This window comes from Sinocyclocheilus rhinocerous, unplaced genomic scaffold (assembly GCF_001515625.1).
Source record: "Sinocyclocheilus rhinocerous isolate Xijiao unplaced genomic scaffold, SAMN03320098_v1.1 scaffold1169, whole genome shotgun sequence".
NCBI classification, from domain to species: Eukaryota; Metazoa; Chordata; class Actinopteri; order Cypriniformes; family Cyprinidae; genus Sinocyclocheilus; species Sinocyclocheilus rhinocerous.
The window spans coordinates 64,546-79,771 of NW_015650322.1; the positions used below are offsets into that span (position 1 = coordinate 64,546).

A 15,226-nucleotide genomic window follows, 5' to 3' on the forward strand; every position below is an offset into this window, starting at 1 on the left:
AAAAAAAAAAAAAAAAAGTGTTCAAAACATCTTGCTCTAAAATTAAATCACTAAATCATACAGTCTACAAATATGGTCATTTGAAGTAAGACATTGCTTACCTCATTGATATATTCTTTAGGCAGTGGTACACCAGCTGTAACCTTAAAAATGTACAGTATATTCAGAAAGTTGTAAATACATGAAATGTACTTTAATGCATATAAAGAGATGTGTGAATATGCACACAGCAGCACACACACACTTACATTTGGTCCACCTCCATGCATCTTCAGAGCCCGAACAGTGGCTACCAGCACCACAACATCAGGTCTGAGCCCAGACGTCCGACACTTAATGTTGAAGAACTTCTCCATGCCAATGTCAGCACCAAAGCCAGCCTCCGTCACTGAGCAGGGAAGGAGAAGGAAATTAAACAATAAATTGTTGAGAGCTTTTGCAAATAAGAATTTGATATAAAAACTGCTCTACTGTGCAGGATACTTATGTAAACAAACATTCTGTATCATTACTTTATTATTATTGCACAGAGCCGGATAAGAGCACATGCTTTCTCACAAGTACGAATAAAAGCAACCTACAGTTACACAATAATCAAATTGTCCCCGCATTACAGGGCGAGTTATTCACATTCATTCAATTAGGATATAATCACAACCATTTTAAGAGTGAGCATGTAAGTGCTCCATATGTGTTACTCCTGTCATGAATGAGTGAAACATTTCACTGTTCAAGTGCTGACAGTGGTGTACAAAACATGACCATCACAAACGGTTTTGTTAAGATGTTTTCCTTTCCCCGCAAGTTTGATTTGTTTTGTGAATGAGAGATATCCACTGTTTGTGTTTGAACTAGTCAGTATTAATGTGTATATGTGCCATTGAACAGTAAGCATGTGGAGTATTTCCACGTATCCATTTTTCCCAGAACCCTGTGAGCTTCCTGTGCTACTTCCCAGGCTTTTGGAGCAGGAGGGAATGGGAAGGGTAATGTTGTTATTTCCACCAGAGAGGTCTGGCATATTTTCTGAGGCTCTACATGTTTTTGTGAGTGTGTGTGTGTGTGTGTGTGTGTGTGTGTGTGTGTGTGTGTGTGTGGTGGTCTGGCATTTGGTTTTGAACGGAGGTAATCTCCTGAAGGTAAGCCTTTTGTTCCGTCTCACATGCATCAGGTCTTGGTCACTAACAGTTAACTTTATGTACTTCAATTACCATAAGATGGAAAGATCCGCAAGTGTTTAAACAGAATTTAAGAAATCTCATGCTTTCGTATTGATAGCATGTCAAGGGTGTCAACAGTGCTGCTCTGGAAGAAAAGGGAGACTGATTAAGTTTAGGAAGGAAGCGAGAAAGGAGAGAAGGTATTTTTAAGACCGAAGGAAGGAATAATTAGTAAACAAAGAAGGAAGGAAGGAAGGAAGGTAGATAGGAAGGAAGGAAGACATGCATGTACAGGAAGAAGGAAGGAATGTTTAGGAAGGAAGAAAGGAAGGCAGGACTGAATAGAGAGGAAAGAGGAAAGGAAGGATGGAATGTTTAGGAGAAAGGAAGGCAGGACTGCAAAGGAAGGAAAGAAGGAAGGAAAGGAAAGGAGGAAGGCATGTAATAAGGAAGGAGTGCCTAGAAAGGAAAAAAGATAGGAGGGAAGAACGAAATTAATATTTAGGAAGGAAAGGAAGCAAGGAAGGTAGGTTTAGAAAGGAAGGAGGTGCAAAGCTCTTAAAACACAAAATTCAACCTATAATTTTGAATGGACTGTTTCCTACTGTATAATACTGACAACTGTTTAACACTTAGTAACTAAGAAATCATTTTGTGTATAGAGTCACAGAAGAAACACATATTAAAGCACAACACAAGCCTGCTGTTACAGTTATCTGTAGTAATTTCACTTATGCATGTGTGTGAAACAGGCCAAAAACCATGGAATCAGAGTGTTATCCTGGAGGCAGTACTCATGACCTTGGGACGACCAGGTGCTGTAATAAACTGAACCACCCATATATGAGACTCCCTCTAAACGAGTGTACATCACCAGGTCTCGTGTCACCCACACACCAGACAGGTACAGATTTACAAAGGGAATGTGAGGTGGGGAGTATGTTATTGCCCTGCAGGAACTTTCAGAGAACTATCAGACCATCTATCAGTCTGAGGCTTGTGTGCAGTGATTTTTGTTTGAGTAGACAAAAGGTTACCATGCTGCTCTGGTTTTCCTGAGTACTGTGGTGGTTCTCCTGTGAAGCGGATCTGTTGTGTATAATCAGCTGATAGGCAGCATCCTCCCTCTCACCCACAGCAAAAACACTACATGCCACACATACCTTGGCATCAGGTAACGCATACACATGTCCCCCTCCTTCACTGATATTTTGCAAAAGTCAACAACTCGGAGCATCAGCCTCAACAAACAGCAGGAATGCTTGAAGTCTAATATGGACTTTAAACTCAAGAACAAGACCGAGCTGCTTGTCTTTCCCAATGCGGTAAAACAAACAATTCATTTTTTACTGTGCTCCACAGAGGCCTCTAAGTAAAGTTTCTAGGGCTGTACAATTTGAGGGGTTAAAAAACCTAATTGTCATTTAAAAAAGAAATTACAATTGCAATAAGATATATAATATAATAATTATGATTATTAGTAAAACATTAAAATTAGGAACACTACTGTTTTAATGTGAAATATTAAAACAGTAGTGTTTATCGGCACTGAGTTTTTATACACATCTCAGCTCAAGACACTAAGCTACTTGTGTATAAAAACTCAGTGCCGCGCTTCACTCAAAAATATGCATCACACTTATTTAATTAAATTGCAGCCTTTGCAATTTGATAATCTCATTAAGCCATATTGTGATTTCGGTTTTATTTAGATTAATCATGCAGCTCTTTTAGAAGAATTTACTATTTACACACTGGCAGAAACTCAGGCGTAACAAAAAAGTAACTGAAATTCTAGAAGCGGTAACTCGGCCACTAGGTAGGCAGTGTTTTCATTGGGCTTACACATTTCAGCTTGTCCTTAAATGAGGGGGTGAAGCTTACACTGTTCTTAGTGTGGACCACAGGGCCTCCGCCATTCCCAGCATTCTTTTAGTGTCTGGGGCATGTTGCTGAGCAGGGGAGGGATAGAGAATAAAAAGGATAGAGAGGAGCAAAGGAATGAGTGAGAAATGGAGAGAGGAAGTGATAAAGTGAAGGAGAGATAACAAGTGTGTGTGTGTGCTTTGCAAGGCACGTATGTTCAGGTGTGCTGGCACTCAGAGGATTAGATGGGTTCAGCATTAAAAACAAAAAAACAAACATCTGGGTTAAGATAAAAAATTTGGTATTGAGAAATGATATATCCTTGTAAAATATTCTTCCCCTTGGATTCCAAAGTCGTCATCATAACTATGTAAAGATGGTCAATTAATGCATTAAGTGGTCACATGTTACATAACCAAAGCTATAAATGGTTAAAGGGGTCATATGATGCGATTTCAATTTTTCCTTTCTCTTTGGAGTGTTACAAGCTCTTGGTGCATAAAGAAGATCTGTAAAGTTGCAAAGACTAAAGTCTCAAATCCAAAGAGATATTCTTTATAAAAGTTAAGAGTCAACCACGCCTACCTAAAACAGCTCATTCTAACACACCCCCACATGTCTACGTCACGATGTGGGAAGATTTGCATAACGCCGCCCAAATGTTCACGCAAAGAAAGGCGGCGTAACTTTGATTCTCGCCGTAGTATTGTTGCCACCATGTTGTGGAGATGCTGTGTGTTTCGTTGTGAAAGCGAAACTACTTTGTTTGGTCTTCCAAAAGAGGACAATATCAGAAATCAGTGGTTAAGTTGTATTTACAACACTGTTCCAGAACACTTCAACCCAAATATCCAGATGTGTGCAGCACATCCGGCCTCCGCTCACTCAAGGCCGCGGTGTGTGACGCCGTTTCGTTGTGAAAGCGAAACTACTTTGTTTGGTCTTCCAAAAGAGGACACGACTAGAAATCAGTGGTTAAGTTGTATTTACAACACTGTTCCAGAACAGTTTAACCCAAATATTCAGATGTGTGCAGCACATTTTACGGAGGACTGTTTCTTGGGAGAGTAGCCGCCGGCGCGATGCAACGCAACGCGTAAAAAGACAGTATAAGTCATTATAATCCATTTATGTCCCCACTGGATGCAACAAATGCCTCGTTTGTAATGGGTTTTAATGTTTATGTCTCGTCGCTCCGGCCGGACACGGCATCAACAGTATGTGTGGGGCGTAACATTTCCGTCTCACGCTTGAGGTATTCGGCCAATCATAACGCACTGGATAGCTGGCCAATCAGAGCACACCTCGCTTTTCAGACCGATGAGCTTTGTAAAAATAGACGCGTTTCAGAAAGGCGGGGCATAGAGGAGAAACAATAATGTACAGTATGTGGAAAATAATGTTTTTTGAACCTTAAACCGCATAAACACTTTGCATTACACCAAATACACAAAATAAATGTTCTTTTTAGCAACGTCATATGACCCCTTTAAAATTTAACCAGTCTTTTCCCCCTCCAGAGTTTAGCATAATAGCAATTCATACCACTAGGCAATTAGCCACTTAGTCATACCACTTAGTATAACATTAAATGATTAGCCTTTAAGTCTAGAAAATACCCTAATGCAAGTTGCTACATGTGAGTCAAAACTGAACACCATTTAAACGGTTGTCTTTTTTTTTTTTTTAAAGAAATTATTGATTTTAAGGGAAAAAAAAAAAAAAAGTTGTGGAGATGCTGTGTGTTTCGTTGTGAAAGCGAAACTTTGTTTGACCTTCCAAAAGAGGACACAACTAGAAATCAGGTTAAGTTGTATTTACAACACTGTTCCGGAACGTTAAACCCAAATATTCAGATGTGTGCAGCGCATTTTATGGAGGATGAGGACTGTTTCCTGGGAGAGTATAGCCTACAATGCCGGTGTCTGTTTCTATAAAGTGGGGCAATTCCAACTTTGCAAGGACAGTCTGGCGCTTCATAACTCACAGCCTGTAAGTAAGTTTTTATATTTAAAGATTTGCCACTGACTATTCAAACGCGAGTTTTGAGCAGTGTAGAGTAGCGCTTGTTGTTTGTCCAGCATATCAGAATGATTTCTGTAGGATCATGTGACACTGAAGACTGGAGTAATGATGCTGAAAATTCAGCTTTCACCGCATTAAATTACACACAATACTACTGCAGTTTTGAATAAATATCAAACATAAGACTGTTCAAAACTTGTTGTTTTAACTTACCCCCAACATAGCCTTTGTCTCTGGTCAATGAATGCGTGTGACTATAAAAAGCAGATGCAGTGGTGTGCGACTGAATGTGTTTTTGTGTGTATATATATTGTATGTGTGTGCACTCACCAACATAGCCCTCTTCTCCAACTAGTTTAAGAGCCAACTTGTCTGCCAAGACAGAGGAGTTTCCATGGGCGATGTTAGCGAAAGGTCCAGCATGCACAAACACTGGAGTGCCCTGACATGACAAAGACAAACAATTTCAGTGCAAACCATTCGGGTCACACCTGCATTTCAAAATATCACACATTAGCAGGTGTGCCTCAAGATTACCTGAAAATTACTGTAGAAATTTTTAATTAAGAGCTGGTGACAAATAATACAAGATGTAGGGTTTAAGTGGTCAATCTCCATGCCGGAGTATTTTGTGTAAAACATGTGGTTGAGATTTTATATGTCAGCACCATTGTATATTCAACAACAATAAATATTAAATGGGTCTGGAATGTCTGTTTCATCATCATAAGCCGGAAATCACCTAAAGCTCTGTGAAAATATGAGGTTTGAACTGATGACCCTGAGGTCCTCTGTAACTTCCCAAACACTGAAAAGTGACACGAGCAGCTTAAGGGACAGGAAGGAGAGAGTGCAGGAAAATGGAAAAGGGAGTACAAACAAAACAAAGAACAGAGTGATGGTGAAGTCATTTAAATTCAGGAAAAGGATGCAAAACTTGATAAAAAAAAAAAAAGAGCTCTCCATCAAATGGAAAGAGACCACCTTCCTTTATTTATCTAAACTTTTATCACTGCATCCCAGCATCCTACTTTCACTGCCTCTGCAGGTGCTGATATATACTAAACATTACAAAATATTCTACATTAACATCACCTTTAAGACTCAAAAGGCCAAGTGAAAATGAGTCAAGTGAGGTAAGTGAACCAAACTCATTTTGAGACATGACCTTATTTAGCTACACAAGCCTGCCAAAGGTTTATCGAGTGCTTCATTTAATCAAACATTAGTTTGTGTTTTGGCATTTAGTTTGTAAGAGTCTACATTTTCTACTATCACTATGTTTTTATTTTATGCTGTTGGACAAAAGAGTAGTAAGTTATGCATTTAGTTGAGGTTTTGAACTACAGGCCTTTAAGAACCCTCATATAAACGTGATGAAATGTGACAAACATTAACTGTACACTGATTTTAACAATGTGCAGCTCATTATAACCTAAATATGTTTCACAGGTTTAAAAACAACTCAGACCAAATCAATCAGTACTGAAGGTCAATAAATCAATTTACAGCATCAAATTTGCTCACAAAGTGGACATATCTGGCAGCCTGTCAACAAGTCAATATGAAAGCACGAGTGATGGTCTTTATGTGTGACTGTGGATGGAAAGAGTGTGCATGGTTTTCCAGTGAACTGTCCTCTGGAAAAGTTTTACAGAAATAAAAAAACTATAATATCAAAAAATGGAATCGGAAAGATTGGAGCGCTTTGCCCTGTGAGTGTGGAAAAGAGAAGAGATTTGACATGCCAATGCAAGGAAAGTTAGAAAACAGGAAAAACCAAGTGAGCACAGTAGATAGGAACAGGGTGGTTATGCTTATTTATTTAGGCAAAATGATCGTCTTATTTTGATGTTTGTACTGACTATCTAGTTATTGACTCTATATGACTTCCATTTTTTTTAAACTAGTACATAAGCTACAAATTGATTTGATCTTAATAGTAATAATAACTTTATTAATAGTTCTGTAACTGTATCACAAAGCCAATGCACACATGTAATAATATTTTGGGTCAATACACTCCCGTTCAAAGGCTTTTTATGCTAAACAAGGATACATTTATTTGATCAAAAATACAGTCAAACAGTAATATTGTGAAATATAAAACACCCGTTTTCTGTCTTAACATGTTTTAAAATGTAATTTATTCCTGTGATGGCAAAGTGGACTATGACACATTTTAAGGATTCTTTGATTAATTCAGAAGAACAGCTTTTATTTGAAAACAAACTTTATGTAATAATGTAAGTCTTTACTGTCCCTTTTGATCAATGTAATGCATAATTCCTGAATAAAGTACTCATTTCTTAAAAAAAATAAAATTAATGTTCAAAAGCTTGGGGTCATTCAATTTGAGTAAGTGGTCAACATATTTACTGTTTACTTTTATTTATTTATTTGTCGCATGACACAAACAAGTGGTTTACTTGGCCAAGCAAATCTAAATAAGAGCATTATTTTTATATATAAAAATTGTTAATATTAAAGACTAACCCTACCCATGAAAGAATACTCTTCACATTTTTATAGAAGTGAAAAAATATTTGGGAAGTCCTTGAATGTCTAAAGGAAGGTTGTCACATTTAGACAACTTCTGGAGACAATTTTGTCCCTGAAGAGCATCTAAAATCATACACACACTGGAGACATATTTTCTCCTAACACTCTTGACAAATCTCACATCTTTAGTCTATATCAAACAGCCTTAGATCCATCTGTGAACACATGCATGTGACGTCCTCTTGTTGCGACATTCACACACTTCCTCTCTCACTCCTTCACACACATACTCGCATATATCCCAATCCCAGCAGGGACATTATAGCACCATGCAAACAGAATATTCCCACAACCCTTTGCTGCCTGGTTCATTCTGATACAATTCCTCCTCACAAGAGAAACAGGAAACCAGGCAGGAAAGGTTTCACAAAGCAATTCTGTGGCCCTCTCAACAAACATGCAACTTCTATGCATCTCACACACATCAAACAACAATCACTAGTCATTAGCATGTTTTAAAGTCAAAGATGAAAGGCATTCCAACAATCAGGTTTTTCACCACTGTCAATTTCTCATTTCCAGTTTTCTCGTGGTGTTCAGGGTGTGACAGTGAAAGACAGACACACTCCCACTGAGCCAAAACCAAAACCAGATGTGCATGCATTACTGTATGAGTGTGTGTTTTCGGTGTCATGCCTCGAATATCCTATCACTTCACCAACGCTGAGAGTATCAAGTTTGGGAGTTTCCATCAAGATACGTGTGCATGTGTGGGAGACAGAATAAGAAAAATAGCACACAAGCGAACGACTGTGTAAAAGATACTGAGTGTTTGGGGTACAGGAACAGGGAAGAGGTCTCACCTCCAGTGTCTGCATCAGTGTGGGTTTGATAGCATCTTTCATGAGGACTGCCAAAGCCCCGGTTACACCCTGAGAAAACCAAAGAGCAAAGAAATGTCAAAATATATTGTTCATAGCCCTACCAGAGAAACATTCAACAACTGCTGTGACAATCATGAAATTTTGTCTGGTGACTTGATTAATGACTAAATATCCTGTTTTATTCATATTGCTTACAGTGTAAATTTAATACAAATACACATCATTTACATTTAACTTAGAATTATATATTGCATAGGGTTAGAATTACGTGAATGAAAACACCATATGTTCACAATATTTAAAATATTTCACAGTCAATTCACAATATTATAATTATATTTTAATTATACTTAAACATTTCATTTTGTAATCATTGTTTATATACACACATAGTAAGATTTTTTAAATGTTCTTGAAATAAGTCTCTTACGCTCACACTAAAAATACAGTAAAAACAGTAATATTATTAAATATTACCATTTAAAATAATTGTTTTCTATTATAACATTTCAAAATGCAATTTATTCCTTTGATCAAAAATACAGTAAAAACAGTAATATTATTAAATATTACCATTTAAAATAATTGTTTTCTATTATAACATTTCAAAATGCAATTTATTCCTTTGATGGCAAAGTTGTTGTTTTTTTTAGCAGTGATTGTTCCAAATTTGAGCTGAAAATAGTGTTTCTTAATTTTTTTTGGAAACGATGCATTTTTTTTTAGGATTCTTTGATGAATAGAAATTTCAAAAGAACAGCATTAATTTCTGTGACTTTTGATCAATTTATAGGTAGTGTAATATTATTAAATATTACCATTTAAAATAATTGTTTTCTATTATAACATTTCAAAATGCAATTTATTCCTTTGATGGCAAAGTTGTTGTTTTTTTTTAGCAGTGATTGTTCCAAATTTGAGCTGAAAATAGTGTTTCTTAATTTTTTTTGGAAACGATGCATTTTTTTTTAGGATTCTTTGATGAATAGAAATTTCAAAAGAACAGCATTAATTTCTGTGACTTTTGATCAATTTATAGGTAGTTAACTGCGCGCTCTCTCTCTCACACACACCAAGTCATCTGCAGTGATCGACTGGCCGTTTCTGCTGCTGCCCACAACCATACGTCCCAGCCTGGCCCGCATATCAGCCAGTCCATCTGTCAGAGCAAGGATAGCCATGATCTCACTGGCCACCGCAATATCAAACTGGGTCTGTAAGAACGAGAGGGGAAGATCACATATTGACCAGCACACAAACACATCACAGTGATGATTTAGGTGATTTCTATCAAAATAAGTCGTCATGATATAGAGAGTGGAGAAATCTGTCAAAAGACCCACGCACGCAACATCTTCCAAGTCTGGTTCTTTATCACATACAGTAAACTGCTCCCACATGTGTCCAAGACAACCCCAGCTGGAGTAAAACCAAGCTGTCCTGGTTTAACTCTCAGCTAATAAATACTCCCCCAATAAAACAGCTGGGAGTGGTGTCCAGATGCCCCATCAGGAGAGATGGGCCACTTAATACACACCACTTGTGTCATTATTACTTGCCATTTAACTGCATTTACAGCACCCTAAATGTTGAGATGATCTAGCCTTACTCAATGATTGCAAAGCCTGAAGTAACATGCTTAAGTGTTTTTTAAAATTTCAAACACACACTCTCACTGTCTTTTTAAAATGCACATACTGTATATTATACTGTATGTTGCTCAAGAACAAAGTACTAGGCTGTAGTGGACATTTCAGTGGTTTTGGTACAGTGGGAGGGAGACGAAAATAAGCACATGATTGACCAGCTCAAAGGGTTTGCTACAGTATGTGCGCAGTAACGCCTTTTTTGAAACATTTGCTTTTACTTAGACTGTTTCCCATTAAGGTGCACACTGTTATCTGCCTGATTTGTTTTAAAAGTCATCATTTCTGACAGCCGCTAATATACTGCAAGACTTAACAGATTCCAGCTAAGGGAAATAGACAGAAAAGTGAGAGAGGGAATAGAGAAAGCGAGATATATAATCATTGAGGAAAAGTGACAAAACTTCTACACTCACATTTGACTGTAGGTTAATTGAATCAGAAATATGAAGCACATACCTGGCGAGCATGGCCTTTTTCTGTGTTGGCCTGACCAACAGTGATCTTACGCAGAAATCGGTCATTGGTATCAACAACTATTTGAAACAGGAAAACATATGTTAAGAGTGAAACCAGAATGAAGCTTTTACCTTAGGACAGTTCACCCAAAAATAAATTGTGTGCTCATTTACTCATTCTCATGTCATTCCAAACCTGTATGACTTTCTATCTTCCATTAAAACACATAAGGAGAAATTAAGGATGTACTTGTCACTCATTTCCATACATTTACAATAAATGAGAAAAGCTTTCAAGCTATAAAAGGAAATACAGTAAAAGACTGTAAAAGACCATAAAAGTAGTCAACATGATTGGTGCACTATATTCCAAGTTGCGTGAAGCACTATGATTTGTGTCACTATTCACTGATCATCTTCAATGTACGGAGGACTGAGAGTGACACTTAAAAATAAGAAGGACTGAGTTATCAATTTATCTATTCAAACATAAAAGGGAAATAAATAACTTTAAATTGAAAAATTAAGAGACATGATTCAACACTTAAGTTCTCTATTTCTTTTGTTTTGAAATATACTTAAATAAGAGTAAAATAGTAAATTAATAAATAATTTTTAGAAGCACATTTTAAGTTGTATTTTAAAGAAAAAAAAAATTGCCAGTTGTTTTTCTTTGGCCATTTGCCAATTCCTTTTTTGTCCATTTGTCAACTGCTCTTCTTTTTTTTTTTTTTTTGTCAATCAAATTCTAAAAAAAGTTATTGGACAGTTCACTTATTGGGGAACTTCTGTCTTTATTTTAAGTGTCACTCTCAATTCTCCATGCAAATGAACTTTTAACTATTGCATCCAGATCATTGAGTTGGTAAACTGATTAGTAATCAGATTAGTATGAATCGTGAAGAAATCATCCAGACCCGTTTTATGAATAAGATCAATAGAGCAACCGAACAGTTTTGACATAATAATGACAATTCCCATATCTGGGTGAATTTTTTCTTTAACCTCACTAATAATGATAGAAACGTAAAGCATTTCAAACCTATTGCAATTGATAGATTTCAAGATTTAGGATTTATTTATTTATTTATTTTTATAAAAGCAGTATTTTTTTCATGAAGCTGCAATTAGATCACATTGGTTGGCTTGTTCTATCTGCTCAAGCGTAGCAGCGCTGTGCTTAAAGACAACTACTGGAGAGAATCACGTCAGGAGGGAACTCAGCTGGACAGATTTTGCAGTCACTGCTGAGGAGATGTATGAGGCAATCTAACGAATCCCAAAAACCAATGACCTAAAGAGACTCAGAGGGATGGACGCCAAGCGAAACCATAACCTTGCAATAAGCATGCATTCCTCTAAGACTTTTTGTATTTTTTTTTCTTGCAGCCAAGCTGAATGTAGGAGGGTGCAGTATGAGACACAAACACAACTCCCTAAGGGCCAGCAAGTTGGAAGGGAAATTCAACCCTCTGGTATTTTCTCATAGAAACACAGAACAATTATTATAAGCCTCATTTTAAACATGTCACGGGCAACAAAAATTACAACAGTGGTTTAGTCTGCTTTCTGGCTGTCTCTCGTATTCCTCTTGTGTATCTGTTTCAATTCATCCATCTGTGAGAAAACAGTGTACATGAAGTACAGCATAACATACAACACAGCCAAAACGTTTCATCTGAAGAGTGATTAATAAACAAGGAAAGACCATGATAATGTAGTCTGAAGATCATTATTCACAATGATATCTTCCCATAATGGACCATGGGAAACCCTAATGATTAAAACATTAGATTTATGAATGTCAACTTTGAGAAAGTTGTACGGAATTGTCAAAGCTTCTCAGACACACACACACACACAGATTAGGCTTCGCAGCGGGAGAGAGATGTAAAGCTGTTCTTAATCTTCCAGGCTCCTCATCTTAGTGTGCACTTTTGAACCGACAGAGTAAATATCCCATCAGTCACTGAAGCACTATCTTCTGAATGTAGGGCTAAAGGCAACAGATGTTCCCAGGCGGCCACGAGTAAAACGGGAAACACCCCAATCCAGCTGAATCTCATCCCCCAGTGATCGCAGCTATCAGACGGCACTGCGCCATAACCAAAAGCAGAAGGTCTACATTTGGCATGTCTTCCAGGTGCGAAGAGTAGACTCGTTATTGCATGTGTTCAAGAGGGACTAGTTCTCAAAAATTGCTCTCAGATGTAACGAAATGGCTAGTTTATAGTGCTTTCCCACTAGCCAATTCAAACAGAAGAGTCAAATGTGGCAATAGCATTCCAGTGGTCACATATTGTGTCATCATCCTGCATGCTTCATCTCACTGTCTTATGCATCACATATCCTGTACCACAATCTCTAAATCTCTTTCTGTTACTCATCAGGCATTGAGGGATTCTTGTAAGAATGTACCATATGCAGAACAGTAAAGCAATCTAAATTGCTCAAGCTCCTACCTCTCTGCCATGTGACCTTCTCAGGGTCAAGGTCAAGACGGACAAATGCCCTGACCTCTTCTGGTGTGAGGTCACTGGGGTCAGATTTGTTTATTCCAAGACGCTGAAAACATAGGTGAGGAAGAGACAGACACAAGTGCAGTGATTATTATGATGAAAAAGCTGTTCATTCATATGAAACAAACCTACTATTAAAGCATTTTCATTACTGCAGTTAGTTTTGGCCTTGACTCAGAAGAAGAATTTAGGAGATTTTTCCTAAATTGCAAATATTTTGCTATTGGAGGCCCCAGTAGTCATAAATATCTTTCAGACTATATTTTTAATTAGATTTCTCTCTGAATCACTGGCCTTCGCTTGTAAATTCACCAGCTTTGCCTTTCCAAAATGTAAGTAAACCCAGCCTGTCCCTGAGCAAAGATAAACAGTTTGTGTTTAGAGGAGTCTCTCAGCTTATCTGTGTCACAGCCAACATAACACAACACTTGACTTGTTTACTTAAACAAAAAGAGTGAAACTGGTTAACAGCTAGACTTGCTTTGAATTACAGCCTCATAAGAAAGAATTGCTCATTTTCGCAGTAGCTGCATGAGGACCCCTGTTGGTTATCTGATGTACTGCTTCCAAATTTCTACACATTCTAGTGCAGATCTTTTATTACCTCCCATTGTCCACAATGTGGATTACACATTTTTCGTTTTCCAGACATTTTAAGAGGTGAATGTTCTTCAGGGTTCCCATTTACTGGATAAGTCTTAAAGATAAGGAAAAATATTTTGTTTGGCGTCCTATATATTGGCCACCAAAATACTTTTCCAGGTCTAAAAATCACAGATTTAAAATTTGGCTTTCCAAGACCATTGAAGCCAAATGCAATGCTCTTCAATGCAAAAAAGGGGATACATTAAAATAAGAAATTGAAGGGATGCATTAAAGTAAGACATATCATGTAGTAGTTCTGGTTTATTTTAATGCTTGTTTTGTCTTATTTAAATCATCTTGAGGCCCCCTTGGAAGTTTTCTGAGAACCACTGCCCTAATAACTTGTGTCAAATGATGATGGTATTAACAAGCAATAAAAGTTAAAAAGGTCAGAGGTACAAAGTCTTGTCCACTCACTTGTAGGCGAGCCATCTGTATAGGAGAGAAACATCTCACGCCATTAACAGACGGCACTAGTCTGCTGTACAGGGCCTAAAAGACACAAAAACAACTAATAGCTGAATACTTAAAGCATTAGGAAGTGATATATGCAATTATATACTTGTATAGAATCAGGAAGAATACTCTTTAAATGACACACTAACTATTGATGAATCATAATATTAAAGCCCAGGGAGACTGCTCTGTGACATTACGATTGCAGTTGTTTACCTTGTCTGATTGAGTAGCTTCATGGAGAATGCGGGCATCGATAGCTGCCGCCACTAGATTATTGGCTGCGGTTATAGCGTGGATATCACCTGTGAGGTGGAGATTAAACTGAATGGAAAAAAAATAAAGTGAGTAAGCTGTTTTCTGAAGCTTCTGATAAAGACAGTATCTGCTCTCTCACACACACGTTCAGTGTTGTCCAAAAGTCTGAGATAACAGAAAATATGGGATTAAAAACATAATATAAAACTAGAAATAAAAAGTCTTATTATTTTCATGCATGCTGTTACTTCATATGACAACAAATTCCGAATTAGGTTATTTTTCCTTTGAAATTTTTCAACAATGATATACTGATATTTATTGGTAATGATAAAAAAAATCTATTAGAAAATCACAAAACCAAAGTATTTTCACTAGTGGTCTCAGAGTTTTGGACTTTGCGCTTTATTTTACTTGGTCTCAATGGCTGTGTGTGTTTTTAAGGGCTGTCATCAGTTGTGGCATACTAGGGAAACGGCTTTGTGATAGCGGGAGACAGGATGTCTGTAGTCACTCACCTCCTCCATAGGAATGACCTGCGCATATCCCCCACCCGCCGCTCCTCCTGCAGGGAGACAAAAGAATGAGGCAGGCTGACAAACACACAGCAATGAAAACACAAGACAATACATCTGATAAAGCCAGACATGAGCTTGATCCAAAATCTAGTGAACTGTCTTGCTGTGCACTGCCTAAATGGGCAGCATCCTAAGTATCATAAAACATTTGTGACTGATCTGAAACTCTACATATAAAAATATATAATCAGCATATATATAAATAAATACATATATAAATAGATAAAAT

General features: G+C 37.3%; 1 protein-coding gene across 1 annotated transcript in view; it reads right to left on the bottom strand.

Moving 5' to 3' along the window:
* Positions 1 to 15,226, bottom strand: part of LOC107711640 (monofunctional C1-tetrahydrofolate synthase, mitochondrial-like) — a 46,729-nt gene that overhangs the window by 11,531 nt on the left and 19,972 nt on the right. Inside the window, exons 13-21 of the mRNA XM_016516641.1 lie at positions 14,378 to 14,485; positions 14,123 to 14,197; positions 13,004 to 13,106; positions 10,543 to 10,619; positions 9,511 to 9,651; positions 8,417 to 8,485; positions 5,382 to 5,493; positions 249 to 388; positions 102 to 143 (exon numbers count right to left, since the gene is read on the bottom strand). Of these exons, the coding sequence (XP_016372127.1) occupies positions 102 to 143; positions 249 to 388; positions 5,382 to 5,493; positions 8,417 to 8,485; positions 9,511 to 9,651; positions 10,543 to 10,619; positions 13,004 to 13,106; positions 14,123 to 14,197; positions 14,378 to 14,485 (867 nt within the window). The remainder of the gene's footprint in view (positions 1 to 101; positions 144 to 248; positions 389 to 5,381; positions 5,494 to 8,416; positions 8,486 to 9,510; positions 9,652 to 10,542; positions 10,620 to 13,003; positions 13,107 to 14,122; positions 14,198 to 14,377; positions 14,486 to 15,226) is intronic.